The sequence below is a fragment of the Marmota marmota genome, unplaced genomic scaffold (assembly GCF_001458135.2).
Source record: "Marmota marmota marmota unplaced genomic scaffold, marMar, whole genome shotgun sequence".
NCBI lineage: Eukaryota > Metazoa > Chordata > Mammalia > Rodentia > Sciuridae > Marmota > Marmota marmota.
Window position 1 is genome coordinate 28,884,595 of NW_026000108.1, and position 24,024 is coordinate 28,908,618.

The window sequence follows — 24,024 nt, forward strand, 5'->3', positions numbered from 1 at the left end:
TGAACTTCAATTAATTCTGCGTGTGACCTACAGAGTGACTACTCAGAGAGGAAAACAACAGTGGAAAGAACACCAAGCCCTCTCAAAGTGATGAATGCCCATGGATTCAGAAAAAGGCACAGCGTTTAAGCGTGGCATTTAATTTGCTGGTGTTCACTAAGTGCCTTTGGCTACAAAGAGGATAGAAAAATAAGAACAAGGGGAATGAACTGAGAAAAATAAAAGCAGACTGGGGCGAAAGCATGTGGTGTGGGACCCAATAGATAAAAGGCTGATGATTCTTCCCCAGATACCACCTGTTCTTGCTTTCAAATCTCCTCTCCATTCCTGCTGCTCAGACCCTGCTCTAACCTGCAGGGCTGCAAGTAGTGAATGAAGATATAGCACCTTAACAGGTCTCTTCCTGCTTACCCCCACCAGGCCAGAAGGAAGGAACTCTTTTGTTTTTAAGTCCCCAGGGCCTAGAACAGAGTTCCATGTTGAGTAGGGTTTTAGAAAAATGTGCTTAGCAGAACCACCCACCACCAGCACCCTACTTGAGTCTTTCTATACACCACCACCAGAGCATCCTCTTGAAAGGTCATATTGTGGGTTCCTTTAGGTGTTGAATGGCGTCCATAGCCTCCAGGGTTTTAATGTGAGCCTAGCTATTTCTCCTGCTTTTCTGCTATTCCTCCTAACATTAGCAGTCAGGCCAGTCTCAGCCTTGGAACACAGCTGGCCCATGGCTCGTTTTGGACTCTGAGATCTTATTCTCTGTACACATTTCAATTTTCCCCTCCTATCAGACATACCCTTTCACCACCAGCCACCCTTATCCCTGTCCTTCAAAGGCCATCTCAAAGCCTGACTTCCCAGTGACAGGTACCCAAAAGAATGCAAAAGAGACAGTAACTAGAAGAGATGTAATTGGAATAAAATTCACTTTTACATGTTAAAAAAGAAAAAGCTCAGAACATGATTAAGAAAATAGTTATTTCACTTATCAAAATAGTAACTTTTTGATTACTTTTGAACATTACATTAATAGGATGCAGGACCTAAAATAATACAGTTTTCAAAAATTCTGTGGAATCATGACTGAGTGGCTGTCATGTATGAGGCAAAAAAGACTAAAACAGTCGGCAATCATCTGCCTGCTGTATTGATTACTGAAATGATCTGAAATCAGGAGAGGCTCATGCTGATAACTCTCACCGCTCTTATTTCTAAATGTTAAATTAACAGTCCTTGTCTTGATAGGTGCCATTTGTTTCCTTTTGCACTTTTGCTAAACATAGCTTTCAAAAGTGATTTTCTTGTATGCCTTTGCAATTAAGTGTAATAGTGTGGTCTTCCAGGGAGAAATCCTCCCATGTGTTAGCTGCAGCCCTTCCCCTTCACTCTATGGAGCCTGCTGGCTTCCCAGGTGCATAGAGAAGTGTGAGAGTGAAACCTTCACACCTGCCACAGGAAAATCCTGCTTTCTGTCTCAGGATGGCATCGTAATGACTGCTGGAGGCACCAGAAGGGGTGGATGCTCATCCTGGGTGAAGGTGCCACTGGACTTCTTCTGTCTGGGGTTGGTCCTGTCTTCTTCACTGATGTCCCATCTGTCCATGTTTCCTTTGGCATCACAGGTCCAGCACTGTCCTCTTGCTCATCTCCCCCCTCCCACGAGCCACAATTCGAGCACTGATCTTCCTAAGCAGAAGTCTTTACGGTGACATCCCTGCATCAGCATCTCCTCTCTTCCCTTCATAGTTGCATAAGGATAACTGCACGTTTTGAATGTTAATGTGTTCAAAACAGAACTCATTCCTCTTCCCATTTTCCTAGTTTCCCAACTGCCACTATTCCCAGCCTTCAAGACTTTCAACTCTTGGCTCATAATTCCTTCTTCCACCCTTTACAACCTGGGTCCAATCTGTTGCTGTCCCCATTGATTCATCTGCAAATTTCTTAGAAGTAAATGCAAATTTTCTTTGCATTTCACAAGTCTCTGGCTTTGCTCAATCTTCCACTTCTTAATAGCTGAATGGCTAAGGGGACCTTTTTCTGATCTCTCCCTGCCCTTGCCATGGTTTTGCTCTGGTCAGGCCATACAGGGCTGCTTTAAACAATCCTATCTGTCATGGTACTTCCCAGAATTAATTGATTCTCGGATGCATGGCTTTTCACATTTTTTTAAACATCTCTGAATTTGGAACTCATCTTACAAATAAGTGGTGTGGCATTGTGTATTTGGCAGCACATTTCTTTTTTAGTGATATGTATAATACTGGAGCAGCTCCAGCACTGAAGCTATTTTAGATTCAGTACAGTGCAGCCTCTTACATCCATTGAAGCATATAGGGGAAACAGCATGAATTTTTCTGTTATATATTCTGGTGTTCAAATCCTGAATCTGCAGATTACAATCCTATGATTCTGAGCACATTGTTTGATCTCTTTCATACACAGTTGACTCCTCTGTAAATGAATGGGTTAGTGATTATTTTCCAAGAAGGTTGTAAGAGATTTTTTTAAAAGTACCTTGTCAAGTGGATGGAATTTAGCCAATATCTATTTCCTTCTCTTTTACCCTTTTAATTCTTTCTCCTCATCCAGAACTTAGTACAATATGAAATTATTAATGCACATTTTTTTTCTTTTTTTGAGAACTAGGGATTGAACCCAGAGGTGCTCTGCCATTGAGCTACATCCTCAGTCTGTTTATTTTTATTTATTTTATTTGTTTGTTTTTGAGACAGGATCTCACTAAGATGCCAAGGCTGGCCTCAAATTTGCAACCTCCTGCCTCAGTTTCCCAAGTTGTTGTGCCTAGCTATCATGAAGGTTTATCTTTGACTTTCTTGGGTATAATAAAAGATCTTTATTCTGGTCATTCTAAGGTCTGTGTGAAGGTTGTTTAGCATGTGGTAAAGAAGGCATGTGAATGGGAAGAATATCCAGGAAATATTTATTGTCTTCTTTTTAAGAAGGGATTATTTAGCAAAACTAAACCAGAAGTTCAGACCAAAGTACACCATGGTACTTCTATGGCAGAATACCTGAGACTGAGTAATCTATGAATGAACAGAAATTTTGTTGTATCATGGTTCTAGAGGCTGTAAAGTCCAAGGTCAAGGTGCCCCCAGAGGTGGTGCCTGGTGAGGGTCCAGTCTCTGTCTCCAACATGGCACCTGAACACTGATTCTCTGGACAGGAGGATCACTCTATCCTCACATGGTAGAACATGGAAGGATAAAAGAAACTCCTGCTTTCTGCCCCTTTTCAGAGCAGCATTAATCCATTCATGAGAGAAGAGCCCTTGTGAACTGACACCTCCCAAGAGACCCCACCTCCCAATTGTCTAGTTGAAGATTAAGTTTCCAACACGTGAAGTTCAGGGGATACAGTCCAACCGTAGAATCAGAATCAGGATGTTAGCTTAAGAGAAGATCCCTCAACTATTTTCATCACTCTTTTGGCACATCAGCCTATTCTGTAGGCCTCTGTCCCTGGAGATCTAAATGTACAGAAAAGGTGCAGTTTGTTCACAAGGCAGGGCTAGACATTTAAAAAAAAAAATGAAAGGAGGAGGAAAAAATGAAGGCAAAGTTCAGGTTTGCTTCCCCATTTCCTTTCTCTGAGCTTTGCTTCAGAAGAGGAGAGGTACATTAGTAGGCAAAAGTAAGCCAGTAGATGGGCAACTCTTAGCACAGCTTGCCTCTGCCGTATGCGTAGGAAGCCCCCACCGCTGAGCCTCCTGGGGCTGGTCACATCATGGTCGTGGCCCTGGAGACCCTAAGGCTACACTCTCCCAGGCTGCCTTCAGTTACTATGTGTCACACATCCTGAGTTGAGAGTCTCCGCCAGAACCCATAGCAGAGACATGACCACACAAAAGGCTGGGGTTACAGTGGGATGGCACATGGGCAAAAGTCTGGAGCTCTTCATCTAGAACGGAGAAGTCTGGGATGCATCAGCTACAGAACACCAGGCTCTGAGCAAGCTGAGAAGGAAAGCCAGCACTTGGGTTTTATCTGCCCCAACTCCAGCCATGACTGGCAGGCAATCAGTGGGCTCTGGATGAGCTATACTTGGCTAGGCATTCTGTTCTTCTGTGCCTAAGAACTCTTATTTCTCTCCCCGTGATATGAGGTAACCCAAATGTCATCCCAGGAGAGGGAGAAGCCATGACTTTAGAGAGACTTGGTGCCTTGGTCCAAGACAGAATGAGCTCTCAAATAAACTCCATAAAAACACCATTTTGAACTAAGGTTTAAACAAAGTAGAACTAAAAGTTCACTCTCTCCTCTTTGGCAAAGGATGGAAACATGGGCCAGAACCTAAAACTAACTTCAGACAAAATAAAGAAATTACGTTCTCTATGCACATTAAAGTAGTTAGATTCTGTGAGTTTTGTGTTAGCTTGACGTTACTATTAATTATTCAGTTGGGCCATCCTCATCCACACTGATGGTCCATCGGTGCCACCTGCTACCTTTCTTGCACTATTTGCCATCTCGCCACAGCCCTCCTGTTCCCTCCAGCCCAGTCTCCTTTTTGTCCCTATTTTTTTTTCTCCCAACTCTCTGCCTGCTCAGTCTCAAAATGCATTTCTCCCTATGGATGACATCACTGGATTTGTAATTGACAAGATTTGTTGTGATGCCCTTGGTCTTCTCTGCACATTGTCAACTAATCACCCCTTTCCCATTTTCTGCTAATCAAATAGATGCTGCTTTCTACAGGGAAGTGCACATCTCTTCATTGAATCACACATCATTTCGGCTAAGGCCAGGACTCCAATCTGTTTAGTCACTTTACATTTCTCTGCTGTCCATCAAAAGCCTGGACAGACCTTATCAAATTGATATTCTCTGAAAGTAATATAAACATGTTACATCATCCATCTCCCATCCATGTGAGTGAGCCAGTTTATAGAAGCGGAAGGAAGTTAGAGATAAAAGACAAAAGGAAGGTATTATGTCATAATTGACCTTCATTGTCCCAGTTGGCTTCATTGTTCCAGTTTAATTGTAAACCTCAGCTCAGTTTCTGCAGCCTGGAGTGGCTCTTTTGGAATTCTTTGGCCTGACTTCCCAAGGTGGTCCTGTTGTTCTTCCTTTGATTTGTACTTATACACAAATTTCCTAATTTTTTTTCTGAAGATAAAGTAGCGCCATTTGAGGAGGCTTCAGAATTTATTGGATGAGCTATACTTGGCTAAGCATTCTTTTCTGCTAAATTGTGGCTGTCTGATTACCTCCAGCAGTGGAAATCACCCAAAAGGATTAGTCCTTCAATAAACAGAATGGGAAATAGCCCCCATTTGCAGGTGACATTTGAGTGTCCCAGTTGAATACAGTCATCACAAAACCTTTCTCAAATTCTGGTCATACAGTAGCTATTTTTTTTCCATCCTCATTTTTATTTATTTCTATTTTAGCAGAGGGAGAAGGCACCTTTTGACAAGTCTTCAGAGAATAAAAAGAGCACTACTTGAGAGGTTGTTTTGTTAATAATTAGATACATACAGACCCTTGAAAAAACTAACTTACCCAAGTTTCCTCATCTACAAAATAATTTCCTTCTACTTTTCAGCTCCCCAAATTTATGATCTTGTGGCCTTTACCACCTGTTCCTAACAGGCCATGTCACATTACTGCCTTTGCAAGACTATTCTATATATGCAAAAGGCTGCCCTACCCTCTCTGAAGAAGAGTCTCCTATGTAGATGTCCTTCAAGACCAGCATGTATATTACCTCTTCAGTGGAGTCTACCCCAGGTCTCCAGGGACAGATTAAGGAGTTTGATCCCCTGAGCTTCATTCATTTATTCCCAGATATTGATGGAATTCTGCTGTGCACCAGGCAGAGTTATGAGTGCAGCGGAGACCTCAGTGCTAGAAATAGCCCTGCCTCTTGGAGCGGACAGTCTCATAGAGAACACGGTCAGGAGCACCAGTGACCAGGGCGATGCCTGCTGCAGAGGAAATGCAGGGTGTTCTGTGTGTGCATATGGGGATGGTGATAGACTCTATGCAACTAGAGTCCTCAGGAAGGAAGGAAGCCTAGGTCTAAGCCGAATCCTGGATTCAGGTAGAGGAAGAGATGACTAGTTAGAAAAATTGTTCCAGGCAGGGGGGAACACATTTTCAGAGGAAAAATTGAAAACTATCTGCCAAGCACCACTTCTGAGTGCTATGTAAACCTTAATTTGTTTAATCGTTGCTATGAGTCTAGAGGATAGATTCCATTTTCCCATTCTATTAGGTGGGGAAACTTAGAAATACAAATATAAATAACTGTTGAAGATCTGCTACAAGTAAGAGTAGTCAGGATTTGAACTGAGGGAGTTTGGCTCCCATGTCCATGTTCTTAATACCTGTACCAGACAACCTCTGACACTTGCACATTGGTAAAATTGTAGATGTGGATGTATGTGGACATGTAAATGTGTGTATATGTATGAACATGTATACATGTAAATGTTTATATACTTTTAGATGTATATACGTATGTGAATACATCATACACACACACACACACACACACACACACACACGCAGCCAGAGTATGAACAGAGAAGGAGAATGTGATATGACATAAAGTTGGAGAGTTGGACAAGGACCAGATCATGGAGGAGCTCATAAGTCAGGCCATGGATTCTAGACACTATCTTCAAAGTGAGAAGAATCTTAAACATGGTATAAAATGGTGTTAAAGCCCAAATTTAAATCCCATCTCAATTCCTACCTATGTGACTATGGGCAAGTCGGTTAACTTTTCTGCGCCTTCGTTTTTCAACTATAAAACAGGGATAATACTTCTTTATACTTCATAAGTTTAAGGTGTAAATAAGCATATGGCTGAGTAAAAGGAAATCTTTGCTAAAGCGGTCAGATTTGCATTTTTTGAAAGAACCTTCTGCCTCAAGTGTGGTTAATGGGTTAAAGGGAGCAAGAATGCAAGCAAGAAGATAATTTAGGGAGCTGCCATTGAAGTACAGGATACATGTACACTCAAATGTGGTTGTGGAAAGCAGTGATAAGCAGGAACAGAGCTAACTGGGTTTTCCCTCAGTCACTCTTGGTGGTCAGATGTCCTACCACTGAGGGGTGCCGGGTGCCCACTTGCAACCTGGTTGAAGTTCCTTTATGCAGTGAGCTTTGCCAGCTTATGCTCAGTGCAGGTGCTCACCAGCTCCCATATTGCCACTCTTTCTCTGCCTCCAGAAGCTCCTAAAATTGTCTCCATGTGCATCAATCCCTGATAGTCAGAGGTTTTGCCTTAGTCCCCAGTTGAGTTCCGCTTTACCACACAAAATTTTTAGGGCTGTCTAGAGGTTAACTCTCAAGCACAGCTGTCAGGTCTGAGCCTTGAATTGTGAAATGGTTGATTTGATTGTCAACTTGATTGGATTCAGAGATGCCAAGGATTAAGAGGTGTATGGGTATGTCAGTTGTCTGGGAATGATTGGCATGTGGGATATCCTACTGAAATGGAGACCCCTCCCTAAGCATGGGCAGGGCTGACCAATAGGATGATGGCTTGGATGGAATAACATTTGGAAGAGCAAAGAAGAAGCAGCAGATGCAAGCTCCATTCTTCTTGAATGGGTTCTTGATTGCTGCTGCTTTGATGGTGAAGATATCGGATTCTAGCTTCCTTCTGGATTATCTGGAAGCCTTTGGTCTCTGACTAGGGTAGGAACGTTGATCCATCCTGTTCTGGGGCTTCAGCCTCTTGGACTGTGCAACTACTGGTTCTTCCAGCTGTTTAGCCTGTAGACAGCCATTGTCAACTATCACCTTCTGGTCACATAAGCCAACCTAATAAGTCCCCCTTTTGTAATTATACTTCCTGTGGATCTGTTCCTCTAGAGAACCCTAATACAAGTTGTCTTCGTGAATCTTTAAAGGAACTGTCATGTGACCTCATGTTTTCTGATGACCGCTTTTAACCCTGGGATCAGGAGTGGTCAGTGGGGCTTGATTTAGGACCTGCTTTTCCCAGAATTGCCTCTTTTAGTTGTGTTCCCATATATCTCTTAGTTAAGTATCTTATGACCAAGAAAAAAATTGCAGGTGACATAAAGTCAGTATTTGTAATAGTTCTGATGAAATTGTAGCCATTGATGATGTGGACCTGCAGGTTGTCCTGACCGGTGCACTTGGGCAAGTCATTCTATCCAGAGAGCATTCACAGATATAAACCCTAACTCATCTTTGGTAAACAGTGGCCCATAAAAATAGTCTGAGTTCTAAGTTCTTCTCTGCTTACTTTCTTCTGTAAGAAGAACATTCTGGAAATGGAACACAGAGATTGAAACAAATTCCAACCAGTGCTGTCATCATCACACTTTGTCCTTCAGAAGCTGTATCCTTAGGACAGTAATATTGTTGCTATTCAAAAGTTTCTGAACCTGCTCCATGTTCTTCTGAATATTTTTAATGGTGGCAGATGTTGATCCTTTTGAGAATGGATTTTATTTCTTTTTAAAGTGATATTTTAAAAGCCATGTTTTATAGATGTGAAATCTGGAGAAATGCCACTATTCATCCAAACTAACTTCAACTATAAAGTGACAAGCTGTTGTTTTTAAGTATGAAACAAGATTTTTTAAAAAAATATTCTTTAGTTGTTGAACTTTTATTTTGTTTTATTTATATGTGGTGCTGAGAATCGAACCCAGTGTCTCACAAATGCTAAGCAAGCACTCTTCCACTGAGCTACCACCCCAGCTCAAAACAAGATTATTCTTATGGAGGAAATGTCTTGAGCAATGGTGGAGTTGATGGAATGAGTGATCACTGCCCATAATAATAACTTAGGACAGCCTAAGTTATTATGGGATTACTAAGGGATTATTCTAAAAAAAAAAACTGGGTAGCTACACTTCTGTTTTGCATTCAGATAGTGTCCTATAGTATGGAAAATTAGAAAACATTTTGGAAAATATTTATGTTCAAAGGTTCTTTTCCAAGCAATGACAGTGTAAGGCCATTATGAATTCAGAATTGATGGTCCTGTGTTTGGGGGTTAGGGGATAAAACTTAGTTAATATTTGTTTCTTAAAAGTTGCTTTATTGTTATGTAATCTTAGTATTTAAACGTTTGCATCTTATTGCAAGGTATAAGATTTGTTAAGGCTTTATTTGCTGGGTTTTAGCTTTCAGATCCATTCAACACATCATAATAAGCATGATAAATTAGCTTCCCTGAGAATTTTTAAAACAAGTGAGATGGTTTTAAGTAAAAAAGATAAAATCAAATTACTTTCCTGAGCTTTTATACTTAAAATGATGAAATAAGTAAAGGCACATAAAATGTGCTGACAACAAGTTAGTATTCCAATAAATAGTAAATTAGATTCCAGCATCTGCAGGGCCTGGACATTAGGCTAAAAGCTAAACTTAATTTTTTTTAAGTATGTAATAAATCTTGTCTTATTGAGCACTTTAGATTCCAAGTGGTTTTTACTGCTTATTGACCATGCAGATATATGGCGTATGTTTGTCCAAAGTGGTGTTTTATATTACATGAGGTGAATATTTCATTTATTTATTTCTTCCCTGTCTTCAGGAGTTGCTTGATTTTATCTTTTTTCATCATTTTCTGCCCATAAAGACTTACGAGACAGAAGAGTTTAATGGAACAAAGCTGGAAACAGAATTTTTTTTTAAAACAAAGTTACTAAAGTAGAAAGACATGTTGCTATTGCTGAATAGTTTATTCCATTGTATAGACATATCATATTTATTCATCCACTGATCACTTGATAGAAATTTGAGTTGTTTCTACTTCTTTGATCATTAGGAATAATGCTGTTATTAACACTCATGTTATCAGCTGACCTTGTTGTCTGTATTTATTTCTTGCCTTATTGTCCTGACTAGAATATCCAGCAGAGTGTTGAATACAAAGGGTCAGGGTGGGCATTTTTTTCTTATTTCTAATCTTAAGGGGAAATTTTTCCATCTTTCTCCATTTAGTATGATGATAGCTGTTGAGTTTTCATAAATGCCTTTTATCGGAGTGAAGAAGTTTGTTTCTACTCCTAATTGCGTGAGTGCTTTTATGATGAAAGGAAGAGTGTTGAATTTTGTCAAATGATTTTTCTGTGTCAATTGAGATGATCATGTGGGTTTTGTTCTGTCCTATTAACATAACAAATTTCAATTGGTTGACTTTTTGATATTTAACTAATGTAGTATTACAGATAAATCCTACTTGGTAGTGTTGTATAATCATTTTTATATGCCAATATGCTGTTAGATTAGGTTTTCTAGTATTAGTTGAAGAGGTTTGTTTTATATTCAGAAGAAATATTGAAGCAATCTTTTTGGGAAAGTTTTTGTCTGGTTTTTGTAGCAAAATCATACCAGTCTCAGAATAAGCAGGGAAGTATGTCCTCTGCTTCTATTTTTGCACAAGTTTGTGAAAAATTGGTATTAATTATTCTTTAAATGTTTGGTAGAACTTGTAAGTGCATCCATCTGGACCTAGGAGTTTCTTTCTGTGCAGTATTTAATTTTTAATTGCTACTCAATCTCTTTTTAAAGATGTCTTCACATTGTCTATTATTTCTTAAGTCAGTTTTGCTAATTTGTGTCTTTAGGAATTTGTCCATTTCGTCTAAGTTACTAATTCATTGGCATACAGTGAGTTGTTTCTAGTATGTTCTTTTATAAATATTATTCCTGTAAGGTCAGTAATAATTAACCTTTCTTTCACTCCTGACTGTAGTAATTTGAGTCTTCTTTATTTATTGCTATTGCTTATCCATTTTGTTGATCCTTTCAAAGAATCAAAGTTTTTGTTTTGTTGATTTTTGTTTTCCTGTTTACCTAATTTGTATCATAATCTCTTACTTCCTTGCTTCCGCTAACTTAGTTAACTCTCGCTTCCTCTTATTTTCCTAGTTTCTTAAATTATTATGTTTGATAATTGGAGATCTTTTTTAATATAATTATTTATAGCTATAAAATTTCTGTACTGCTTTAGTTGTATCCCATAAGTTTTGGTCTGTTGTATCTTCATTTTCATCCATCTAAGTATTATTTTATTTCCCTTATGATCTCTTCCTTGACCTGTTACTATTTACAAATATATCAGTTTCCAAAAATTGGTGAATTTCCCAAATTTCTTTGTGTCACTAATTTCTAATCATTCGTTGTATTCAGAGAAGATACTGTGTGTATTATTTAAATCCGTTTGACTTTATTAAGTTGTTTTAAATGAATGTATGTACCATCCTGGAGAATGTTTTGTGTGTACTCTAGAAAAAAACGTTCAGCTGCTGCTGAGTAGAGTATTGTAGATACGTTTGCTGTAGTTGGTGTTGAGTATTGGTCAAGTCTTCTAGTTTTCTGTCAATCTTCCCGGTTGTTCTTTCCTTAGTGAATATGAGAAGTTCAGGTCTCCAACTATCATAGCTGAGTCATCTGTTCCTCTCTCCATTTCTGACCTTTCGCCATGTCTTTGGGGACTCTGCCCTTACATATTCACTCCTGCTTGACACATCTTCCTGATGAATTGAACCTTTTATCATCATGCACTATCCCTTTTATTTCTAATTATATTTTATGCTTTATATGTCTGATCTTCATAGAGCCAGTCAAACTTTCTTCTGGTTACTGTTTGCATGATGTGTTTTTCTTGTGGTTGCTGTTTGCAGGGTATGTTTTCCTATCCTTTTATTGTCTGTCTATTTATATATATGAATTTATTTTTATCCACATTTTTATTGGCACATTATAGTTGTACATACGCTGGGATTTGTTGTTACATATTCATATGTGCACAATATAATTTGGCCAGTATCATTCCCCAGCACTTCCCTCCTCCTTACCTTTCTTCTGTTCTACTGATCTTCCTTCATATATATTTAAATTTAAAATAGTGTCTTTAGGCAGCATTAAGTTAAATCTTGTTTTTATCTTCATTGATAATCTTTGACTTTGGATTGTTTAATCCCTTCACATTTAATTGATATTATTGGTGTACTTGGATTTACATCTGCAATTTTACTTTTTTCCATCTCATGCTTCTTGTGTTCCTCTGTTGCTCTTCTAGTACTCTGCCTTTGCAGTAAGTGAATATTCTGTAGTGTAGCATTTTAATGTTTTTTTCTCACTATATTCAAGTTAGATTAATAATTATTTTAGGGCACATGCATCTTAATTTATCTGAATCTATTTATAATTTTTAACAGTTTTACAAGCTATAGAAAGATGTCTCCTGAGTAGCTCTCATTCTTTTCTACCTTTTTTGCCTCTTACTGTTATACATGTTTTATATATACACACATATATAATATATGTATATAAGTCCAGTGGTCTGTTCTAATTATTACTTTGTATCAATTTGTTCTTAAAAGAATCTGGGAGGAACTAGTGCCGGTTTATAACTTTTTTTATATTAACCTTCATATTGTCCATGTATTTTCTCTTTACTTGTTTTAAATAAGATCTTCTTCAGCCATCATGCCCTGCTTAACAACAGGGTACCCTCTGAGAAATGTGTTATTTGGCAATTTTGTCATTGTTTCATAATCATAAAGTGTACTCACACAAACTAAGATGGCTATGATGTCACTAGGTGATGTAATCTTATGGGACCATCATATCTGTGGTCTGTCATTGACCAAAATGTTACTATGCAACACATAACTGTATATCCAGTGTCAGCCAAAAAGACAGAGAAAAGGTTATATGGATTTTAGATTGTGCATGGCACAACTAAGGGGTACCATTCATATAGCAGTGGTTTTTGTATATATTTAGTTTGACAATTTATTGGCAGATGGCCAAAAATGTCTTGTCTTAATGATTTCAGTAACCATTTTCTAGGATCTGGAAATAAAATGTCAGGAAGAAGGGGGTTTTTCTGAATCATACAGAGCGGAGTGTGATCCCTAGTGGCAGCCCCACGAGGGTCTGGAACTAAGAGATTGGGTGGTGCTCTGTCCTCCATTCACTCAAAAGAGAATCAGCAAATGAGTAAGCTTGATTGCAATGCCTACCTCGAAACAAGCATAGGTTTCTTTACCATTCACCTGGCCTCAGCTGTGTAGTTTTCCCAGACAGATTACCATATGGTATCTTCCATGGACAAGCCAAACAGGGTAGGGAAAGTTCCTTTTGTGCCACAAGTATGAATCCAAGAAGTGGCAGAGAATACCTGAGATCTTACCACACCTGAGCATTGGCCTTGGACCAGTGGTCCCACCAACAGGTCAAGCCCAGTGAATCCCAGACTCTGGCCAACCAGTCGAGCCATCCATTCTCTTCCCAGCTTTTCTCTGAACACATTGTTCACACTAGACTGTGAATTTCCTTCTCGGTACAGGAGACCAGAGCCACATGTCAAGGGGGATTCTGTTCCCACCAAGGGGAGACCATGTTCCCAGCACTTGCCACAGCTCTTTGGGCATCTTCCCAAGGATGGTGAGGTATAAAAGTTCATCTTGTTATTCTAAAACATCAGAAACAGGTCCTAACTTGGCAGGAGGTTAATTTACTCTATGGCATTTAAAGCACTCAGAAAAATTCACAACATAAGTGTTATTTCTTTGGGGGCAGGGGTACTAGGGATTGAACCCAGCAGTGCTCTCCCTCTGAGCTACATCCTCAGCCTATTTATTTATTTAGGGACAGGGTCTCTCTAGGCTGCTGAGGCTAACCTCAAACTTGCAATCTTCCTGCCTCAGCCTCCTAAGTCCCTGGGATTACAGGCCTGTGTTGCTATGCACAGCTGAGTGTTATTTCTTTATCCTTTTGATTTGCTGGGAACATGACATCTTGCAAGTCATGGACTTCCATTATTCATCAAATTAGATTATTTTATGTCCCCATTCTGACTTTACATTACTAGATAATTTCTGTGCTCTATTGAAACTTGGTAATTAAATAAATACCCAATGGAATTTACTATGATAGTGAAGTATTATGCTTATCTCCACTGCCCAGTAGTCACATGCAGCCAGTGAGCACTTGAAATGAACTTCTAAATTTTCATTCATTTTTATTTAATTTTAAATAGTCTCAGCTGGAGGCTCTCAGATGAGATGCTCAAGTTATCATCTGAGATGTCCCTTTGCTTAATATTGTATGATTAAATCTTGCAAGGTACATTAAAAGGAAAAGCCCCCAAATCCGTGCATAAAGGTCTGTATGTAATAAAAGTCATGGACTGGGTCATGGAACTATATTATACAGAAACTGTCATAGATCTACCAGCCTTCCAAAAACTAAACTCTGACGTAAGCGAAATCTAGTATATACACATTGTGTGGGGACCACCAACAAGAAACAGGCAGCACAGAAAGTTCCAGGGGTCTGCCTGAGCTGCAGAGGAAGACCTGCCTTCTGTGCTTCCATCTCCCTGTCTCTCATGAAGACTTCAGCAGAGGTGGGGGAGAGTGTTGTTGCTGCTTGTGGGGAAAAATGGAAGGAAAAAAGAAATCTTCAAAGCTGCAATTGGAAACATTTACTTTATGCAGATAGCAATTGAGTAAAAGGAATGAAACCCCTACTGCTCAGTGTAGTACTTTTCAAAGAGCATGCTTGTAAAAGTTTTTACAGTCTTGCAGACTTTTCCCTGGGAGTCTTTGAAGTCGGGAGACAGAAAACATTATTAGGCTCCCTCCTCAGCGGGGCGTGCCTTTTATTGTTTTCCAGCACTCATTTTTCAGATACATGTGGATGAAAGCCAAGCTGCACACAGATAAAACAGACATAACCAGAGTATCTGTCCCCAGGGGGAAGCATGATATTAACAGGGTTATGGGAGATTTTTTTGTTTGTTTAAAACAATGTAAATGCTTAACTTGGGATCAATATGTATTAATGCCGTTGTGATTTCCCCTTCTCATATTAAAACATAACAGTAATATTTTACACTGTGATTTAATTGCCTCAGATACTGTGGTAACCTTATCCCAGCTGCATTCTTCTTTTTAATTCTGTTACCATTTCAATACAATGAAAGCCTGCACCCCAGTGCATCTGACATTTCACATTTCCTTTTCTCTGAGCTCATGGGAACTGTATAATCAGAAATAAAATAAAAATTTTAAAAAGAAATTATCATGTTCCTTCCCAGCCCATCGTAGAATTAAAAAAATGTCACTTTAGATGGATCTTGAAAAAATTACTTTCCCTCTCTGAAGGAAAATATGCTGCAAAGAGAGAAGTTGAAAGTCACCCTAGCTTGACATTGTGAGCAAGAGCAGAGCCCACAGGTGAATTTAATTTTCCCGCAGGGGAATTAATGCTGCCTCATCCATTTGTCCCCAGGTCATAGATCTGTACTGGGGCGTTGATGAAGATGAATGGGACAGCCCTGAGCTCCAGAAGACACGCATGAAGCTGCTGGAGGATTGCTTGAAAACTTCTGCAGGTCCATGTTTTGTTGTGGGTATAAAAACACTAATGCTTTATATTAAACCCTAGATGAATGTGACTGACAGTTCTTGCCGATTTGTGATTCTTAAGGGGCTTCTAAAAATCATGAAAATGGGGGAGGGAATTACATATGTTTTAAAAATGTTAAACTGTATCCTCACCCTCAACATGTGAGAACAAAACCTTCTTCAGCTTTTCATAGGAAGCGCTGCAAATTAATGATGAATAATTTGAAATGTTAGCTGAAGGGATAGCTTGGGTTGATGATTTCTACACCTTGTGAGCAGCAGTAAGGATTACAGTTCAGTCCTAGAGTTATTAACGTAGTTTTATCTTATCCCACCATTTAGTTTATTGCATTATGGTATTTCCGTTTCTCAACATTAGAATTTCTGGCATTTTTTAACAGAGTGGCTGCATAGTATATTGAAGTGAACAAAATATACTGTGTCAAATCCACCAGTACAAAATGGTACCCTGTGAAAGAGTTCATTTCTGTAATGACTTTCAAAGGCTCATTATAAGCTAGAGATTTTACAAGTGTAATGTCATTCATTACAAGTTCAGTATTATTTTCTGCAGAATGCTCACTCCTCTGGGTAGCATGTGATAGTAAGGTAAGTGAGTCGTTCTGTGGCAGGTAATTGTGTAAAACCACTGATTTGTTTAAGAACCTTGTCTTGAATCCAGACAGATTCTTCTAATCCATTGTAACAGGATGCTTTGAGACTGGGTGGTTATTAATGAGGGCTATGAAGAAAATACTATATCATATCGTTAAAAGCTAGAGACAGTATATCCATAAAAGGTTATTAACATTTATATGCATATGCATCTATTTTCCTGTCCACATAGGATAGGAAATCCCTGCAGAGATGACTTCAGAAATCTGACCTGCTAATGTCAAAGTTTTTACTAAAAGAATTAAAGGGAGTATAGAGATTTTGTATGTGCCAGGAGCTATTGCTAGTACTGGGAGTATGGCAGAGTCACCCATGTAAAAATGTCATGTAATCCAGATTCTTATGATTTAACCTTAGACTTGAATACAGATAAAATTTCCTGTCCTCATTGAGCTTGCATTCTTATATGAATGAAAGGGGGAGGCAAAAAAAAGAAAAGAGAAAAAAGAAACAAGGAACTAACTAAAGGAAACAATAAGTCAGATGGTCATAAGTGCTATGGAGGGAAAATACAGAAAGAGCAGAGAGAATCCCAGAGAGGAAAAAGATTTACTATTTTCGGTAGAGCAGTTGGAGAAGGCTTCAATGATGAAGGTGACTTGAAGGACAAATGGGAAGAGAAACTGGAAAGCAGAGTTACATTCCAGGGGAGGGGAAGGCTCTGCTTGGCTGCCTTGCCTAAAGGAAGAGCAAAGGCAGAGAATGGAGGTGTGGGCTTGTCATGGGCTTTGGAATCTTTTTTTTTTTTTTTTTTTTTTTTTTTTTTNATTGGACTTCAAACATGCAGTGCATTGATATTGGACTGTCCTGTCTCCAGAACTATTAGAAATAAATGTTTGTTGTTTATAAGCTCCAAATTTATGGTATTTTTGTTAAGAGATGAACTATCCATTTTGGAAAGAAAATTTCATTAAGACAGTTCTCCAATCTTGACATTTATTATAAATATTTAATTTTTGCTCAGAGTAACAAAGGAAGCCACAGAAGTGTGTTGAGCAGAAGACTGAAATTAGCCAAGTCCCATCTTAAAGATGACTTTGTCTGTTGGGTGCAGAACTGGGCAGACCAGGCAGACCTTTAGAGAGCTTTGCAATAGCACAAATGTGAAATACACCCAGCGTAGGGGATTGGAAAATGAGTGTCTAAAAACAGTGACCTGTGTTCTCAAAGATTCAGAATAGGCCTAAAAGTCATGGTAATCATCTGAAGGAAGAATTAAAACACTTTCAGAGGATAGGACCAGGACTAGGGGATGGAAATTATAAGGAAGCCTCTTTCAGTTTTGGGTGAGGAAGTCAAAGGGCATAGCTTTCTCTCAGGTTTGGGGGTCACATGGCCCTGGGCTCTGATTGTCATAGTTGAGTGGCACTGGATGACTTATTTCACTGTTCTAACACTTAGTTTCCTTTTCTAAAAGTAGAGGGGATAATAGGTATTTACCTCAACTTGTAAGGAGGGTATAACTAACAAAGCTGTCTATAAAAAAATATAGACCACTACAATGGAAGATGGCAGAGGTCACATTCCATCATGCTCCAAAAAGCCAGATGTGGAAAGCATCACACGATGAGAAGACTCTGGGGTAGCTCATCTGCTATGATCTCCATAGCTGTATCTTAATTCAGCCTAAGAAGTTTGGGATTGAGAGAGACATTCTCCCCCTTTTATAAACCTGTAGACTGTCAAACTAACTAAAATTATTCATGGCTGTTAACTCCAATAACTTGCTAGAAGGAGAAGGAATGAGTAATTTGTAGACTGCAAGTTTGTGCAGTTCTGAGAGTAAAAGCAAACTGATGGGGCAGGAGCAACAACTTCATTGCATGGAAACAAATCATCTGTCCCTCCTTCTGCTCCCTGTTTCAGGCTTAAACTCAGGGCAAACCACAGTGAAACCCTGCAGAGCAAGACAGGATTGTTCATCCCGTAGTCCCAACTACACAAGGCTTGCTCACTGCTTCTAGGAAAAAGTACACTTCTTCTGGCCATTCCTGTTGTAACTATGGTAACAGGCATGTGTGTATCTCTTTTGCACTCAAACTTCCTTGCCTAGTGCTCCTTTCCAGTATTTCTAAAAATCATAATGACCCCTGGGAAATGAAAAGCTGGGCATGTTACTTACCCTAATGCTAAAGTCTGGGCAAGAAAATTCACTATTACTAAATGAAAGAAAAAATTATAACTTAACAGATACTAGCCCTTTATGTTAAATACAGATGAATTCATGACCAAAGTTTTCATTTTAAATACCCAAGGAATGAGGTCCAGAGGGAACTTCAACTTAAGTATTATTTGTGCTTGATGCTCGTCAACTTTATTTTCTAAAGCATAATTGGCATGCGGCTGTGCTGGCAGTCCTACAGAGCAGTTTTCACACGTTTTTTTGGTCACAAAGAGATAAGGTTCTAGAGTAAGGGCACCTGGACATAATGTCAGATCCTGCTTGTGGAGAACTCGCTCAGGGGAGATCTCTACTGAGGGAGAACAACATTAGTATAAGGGGGGGCAGAAGGAGGAAAAGCCCAGAATTTTGTATTTCACAGCTTTGGTGAAGGCCCTAGTTCTGATAGGCTGTCTACCACACTTTATCATATCCACAAAGGTGAGGACATAATAATGGTAAGCATAAAAGTAAATTTTGAATTAACTTCAAAGGTTTGTTGTGGGGATCAGATTGATCGTGTAGAGTTTTTGTGAAGTTTACAAAAAGTTACACAACCATTAGTTATTTTTAAACTATGATTTAGGTTATTCTCCAATGAGAATGAAATTTTCACTCATATTGAACATTTATATGATATTGAATGGTTTTCCCTTAAAAAAAAATGTTGGTGATAGTCAACATGTAAGAAGGATTAAGACTTGATTCAGTCAAATATTAAAGTGTTTTAAAACTTCGTTCTTATGTCAATATTTTTTAAAAAGCTTTATAAAATGTATACAGTATATATTATTGTGCTAGATGCAAATTCACTGGATTTTCTGAATAAAATCTTTACCTGCTCCCAAGGAAGATCTTGACCAGGGCCGCAGTTAACAGGGAAACAGCTCCCAGTTGAGTCCAGAGTCACCACCTGCCTCATCTTTAAAGTGTAGAGAACTGCCTCAGCTCATGCAGTGGGCCTCTCACCTGTCCCACCCCATAGACCATTTAAATAACCTATTGGAGAGCAAGAGGAATTCCACCTTTTGGAAAGAGCAGGGTCCCTGTAATACTGTCTCATCTCCATTGTTCTCTATGGTATGTACTTATGGGAAGAGGAAGTTTTCTTCTTGTTATCTCTCCAAATTTGGAACACCCCAGAAGAATTGCTTGTGGAATTAATTCTGAACTCTTGAGCGAGAACCTGCTTTTTGGCAAAAAAAAAAAAAAAGAAAATGATTTATCCATTTCAAGAGATTCAAAAAAAGAAAACTAAATCTAAGGAAATTAGAAGATGAAAAGATACCCTCATCAGAATGCAACAGATTTTAAAATACTTCTAAAATTTTCCTAGTGTTCTTTGTACCTAAAGAGAAAAATCTGATATAGCATTTTAGAGCTGGAAAGGGCCTTAGTATCATCTAGTAACTAAGTGATCTAAAATACTGATTTTTACACAGAAAAAAAATGAAACCCAAGGAAGTGAAACAAATCAGTATTTCCTGAGCTCCTAAGATTTATATTTTATACCAACCCATTGAGGCAGCTATCTTTTAGTTCTGACATTGTGGGTGCTAAGATTTGAATGGTTTCTGCTTGAAGTCACAACTAGTGATATATAGAGGCGGGCTTCCAACCTAGGTCTCTTCAGTCACAAAGTCCACACTCTTCTATTCCAAGACCCTAAATGTTTTTATTAGAAGCTGTGGTAAGGTGAAGAACCCAAGTCCCTCCACATATGGTAATGTCCTGTTTGTTTTCTTTGTGGCATTCTCTAGCAGTTGAGTGAGTCAGCAAGTAACCACTGATCTAGTGTGCAGTGTACTTTTCTCTGGTGGGAAATAAAGCTGTGTTGCTCAGGCTTTCTTAAGATTATTTAAGTCAACTATTAAATTCTCTAATGAACCTGAACTTCTTCATCTCTTTTCCTTGGACAGAGAAACTTGAAGCTGCCTAAAATTTTTGCTGGAAAAATGCCAAAAATGCAAATCATGGGCGGGGGAGAGTCATAAAGGTTTCTGAATTTTCCCCTTTGAATTTCCTTAGCATCTGCTCACAATACACAGTCCAGATCAACCAACCTAAGAGCTCAGTTTGGTTCTAGTAATGCATATTTCACGTGGTAGCCTAAAACAGCACAAGGAAATCTATGTAGTGCCCACCATGCTTGAGACTGCGCTAAGTTCTCTGAGGTGTAGGTAAGTAGCATACCACTTCTATGCACTTCAGCACCACCTAAACATAGGAAGAGAGAGGTGCAGTTAAATATGATATATTTTGGTAAGTGGGACAGTGCAGTGTTAGAACTGTGGAAGCCAAATGGAGAAGGAACAGTGTTCTGATTCTTGGGGAATCTGAGTGATGTTTACAGTAAGATTAAAAGGACTAGACCTGGGACAGAGGAGATGAGGTTACCCTGAGAGCCCAAGGAACAGCAGTTCCTGGAGGTAGGTAGAATATAGAGTTAGTGACAAGGTGTTTTGAAACAAGAGACAAGAAATGTAGCTCCATCCGACCATCATAAATGCTTAAATATACACAGCAAAATGGGTGTTGGGGAGAAAGCTACAATTCCAACATTTGCAAAATCTAATGATTTGCTCTAAGTAAAATCTTTGTATATTAACCAGCAAGAATACATAATATTTCTCATTATTCATACTCTGTTTTCTTTATAATTCTATTCTGTCTGGGCAGTGTGTGTGGAGAGTGAGATCAGTAACCAAGAGGGCGTAAGGAGCAAGTTGAATCACAAATCAGCGTGGACCATCAAAATTCCATGAGCATGTCTCATATTGGCTCTAACTCTCCTCCTCTAAAGCACCAGGGAAGGAGTGGTTTTTGTTCCTGCATATCATGGGTTTAATGTGAAGAAAATCCTGGAGATGGAGGTCAAAGGAGGTATTCTCCCATGAAACATGCAGATATGGGGGAGCCCTGTGGGACTGCTCTACTTTATGGCCCTTTCTTCTTAGCTGACCTACAGTATGCGGAAGTCCCTTTTTCTTTCTCTTCCTTTTCTGTATCATCTACACTGGGTGTGCAGATCTGGTTATAGGATTCTCATTGCTCCTCTTGCCTTTCAAACTTTAGCGTGACAAGTTGTGAAGCCATTCTGCACAGCCATTCTGCAGACCTGAACTGAATCATTCAAGGCAACTGAATTTTCTCAATATATTTGTTTACACTTGGTATCTATGATTATGGAAACATTAATAGTTTTAACTGATTTTTTTTTTTACTTGGGGAGAGGGAATCTCTGCTTATTCCTTAATTTAAAATTTACATATCATCTGTTGTTATAAAAAAGCCTGAACTGCAAATGAGAGCTCTAAGTGTTAGAAACCTATATTTAAATGAAAGCCTAAGTTAAATGTAGTGTTCCTGGACTAGAATCAAATACTCATATAGCACCAGCAATATTATACTTAAAATGTATTTTTTCACACTCCTGGATTGGCCATCGTACTCTCCTTTAACTACAAAGTTATTTTCTTGCCCAAGAAAATGAGATGAGGCTTGTGGAATTTTATCCAGCCTTGAAGGAGGCAGCTGAGTAAGCACGTGGAAGAGGCTTTGAATTATATTCCAGTGAAAGTGGATATTAATTGGTCTCCAACTTGAATAAGTTATGAATATAGAGATAGCCCTGATTAACCAACAGTGGGGAAGCAGTTGTATCTTAATTGCCTATAGCAGTCTCAATGAAATACTGGACTTGACTTTTTCCAAGATGTAGCAGATGCAATATGCTTAAAAAGGGTCTGTGACAGTCATCACATCTGTCATTGTACCTCATTTCTTCAAGACTGGAAGAATAATGAAGCTAAAGCATGATTATAAAATGTTCGGGCTAACCTTAGTTTTAATTAGTGTTCTTATGGTTTGAAAAACTCATGTTGTAGAAGCAGGATCTCCAATGTATCAGTGATCAGAAGTGAAATGATCAGATTATGAGAGTTGAAACCTCATCAATGCATGAATCCATCTGATGGATGAATAATTGGAATGAACTGTTCAGTGGTAACTAGACTACTGGGTGGTAACTAGAGTACAGCTGAGGAAGTAGGCCATTGGGGAGTTGTGCTTAGGGATTATCTCTTTTCCCTGGATCCCTCTATTCTCTCTCTGCTTCCTGGCTGCTATGAACTGAACCGCACTCCTCTGCCACACCTTTCCACCATGATATTCTGACTCTCCTCAGACCCAGAGCAATGGAGTCAGCCAACAATGGACTTAGAGACCATGATCTCTGAAACTACGAGCCCAAAGTAAACTCTTCCTTCTGTAAGGTGTTCTTGTCAGGTATTTTAGTCAGTGATGAAAAACTGACTAACACACCTAGTTTGGTAACTATATTATCTGAACAAGGCTACAATTTGAAATTAGGTCATACTTGCTTTTTAGTGTACCTGTCTTTAATGTGGGACCCTATATAATGTAAGCCACACTTAGAGTCTTGCAATCCTGGCATGACCACCACACTTGCCTACACACAACTACATGTAAAACCATGTTGGATAACCCAGAAGCTTAAATTTACAAAAGGTAAATCATCTGCACCCAAAAAGTTTAATATTTTAATCAGTAAGTACATCTTTCTTTTTGATTTTCTTTGAATACTTGGCCAAAATAGACTACCGAACAGCTTCTTTATTAAAGTTCAGAAAACAAAACTGATCCTGTCCATTTTTATCAATGCTGTGATAATCACTTCTGGTCTTATTCTAATTCAATCTGCTAAAGTTTCTCAGGAAATTAAGGAAACAGAGGCTTCCCTTTTCTCACTGTAGCCTGCATAACTGATAATTATTAGTGACACCAACCAACTCAGGTTCACTCAGGACACCAAGTGTCTTGCTCAATTCTCTTTTTTGACATCACAAACCAATTGGCTAAATTTAATGCCTGCTACTTTCTTATTCCCCTGGAGAAAATGTTAAAGGTGTATATTCATATTCTAATTTTGTCTTACAGTGCAGAATAATTTTTTCCTTAAAAGTTTTTCTAAGGCAAGGAAATGAATTCTAACAGTGGCAAACTTTTTGAGTTTTAAAAATTTCCTTTTACAGTGAAGCAGAGTTGCATTCACAGTAATAATATCCATAAAATATGAAAAAAGCAAATAAATTTATAGGATTAAGAAGTCATTTCTGTTTCTAGAAATATAGTTTAACAAGACAATTAGTATCATTCTTGCATATAGTATATTAAAAATGTTATTATGAAATCTTCAGATCATTGTTAAATGTATAATTATCCAGAAAAAATTCATCTAAATAACTTTGTGTTTCATTTTAATACATTTAGTATTCCTTATTTCGATAATATATTAAAACTAAACACTTCTTGGACTCTTATTCTTCACTGGAAAAAGAATTTATAGCTTATTATAATTGGAGGTTTAAGGATTTTTATAAACATAAAATGTGAGTAGGACACTGAGGACACACTACAAGTACTTTATGTGGATATATTTACTCAACCCAGGAATCTATAAGGAAGTTACTCCTAATATATAATCATTGTACCAGTAAGGTAACTGAGGCAAAAAAAAAGGATTGACTCATGACACAAGACATGAACCCAGGTGGTTAGGTTCTAGGGTTTACATGTTAACTACATAATACTTCTCAGTTGTCAATTTGTCTTCACTTAGCTTTTGTTTTTCCTGAATTAAGATGTATTCTTTTCAACCTAAAAAGTTTTCTTAATCAGTGGGTCGCAATTTTCCTTTTGGAGCATGGGCATCTTGCTGCTAATCACCTGTCTAGGAGGTCTTCATTTCATACATATCAAGGTCAAAGAAGAACCTATC

The 24,024-nt window shown here is 38.5% G+C and overlaps 1 protein-coding gene across 2 annotated transcripts in view; it reads left to right on the forward strand.

Annotated features, from left to right (window-relative positions):
• The window catches only part of Nwd2 (NACHT and WD repeat domain containing 2), a 152,560-nt gene that overhangs the window by 66,533 nt on the left and 62,003 nt on the right, over window positions 1-24,024 (forward strand). Inside the window, exon 3 of one of the 2 annotated variants that reach the window (XM_015481746.2) lies at window positions 15,273-15,389. In XM_015481746.2, the coding sequence (XP_015337232.1) occupies window positions 15,273-15,389 (117 nt within the window). The remainder of the gene's footprint in view (window positions 1-15,272; window positions 15,390-24,024) is intronic. The other variant, XM_048784312.1, reaches the window with a different exon arrangement.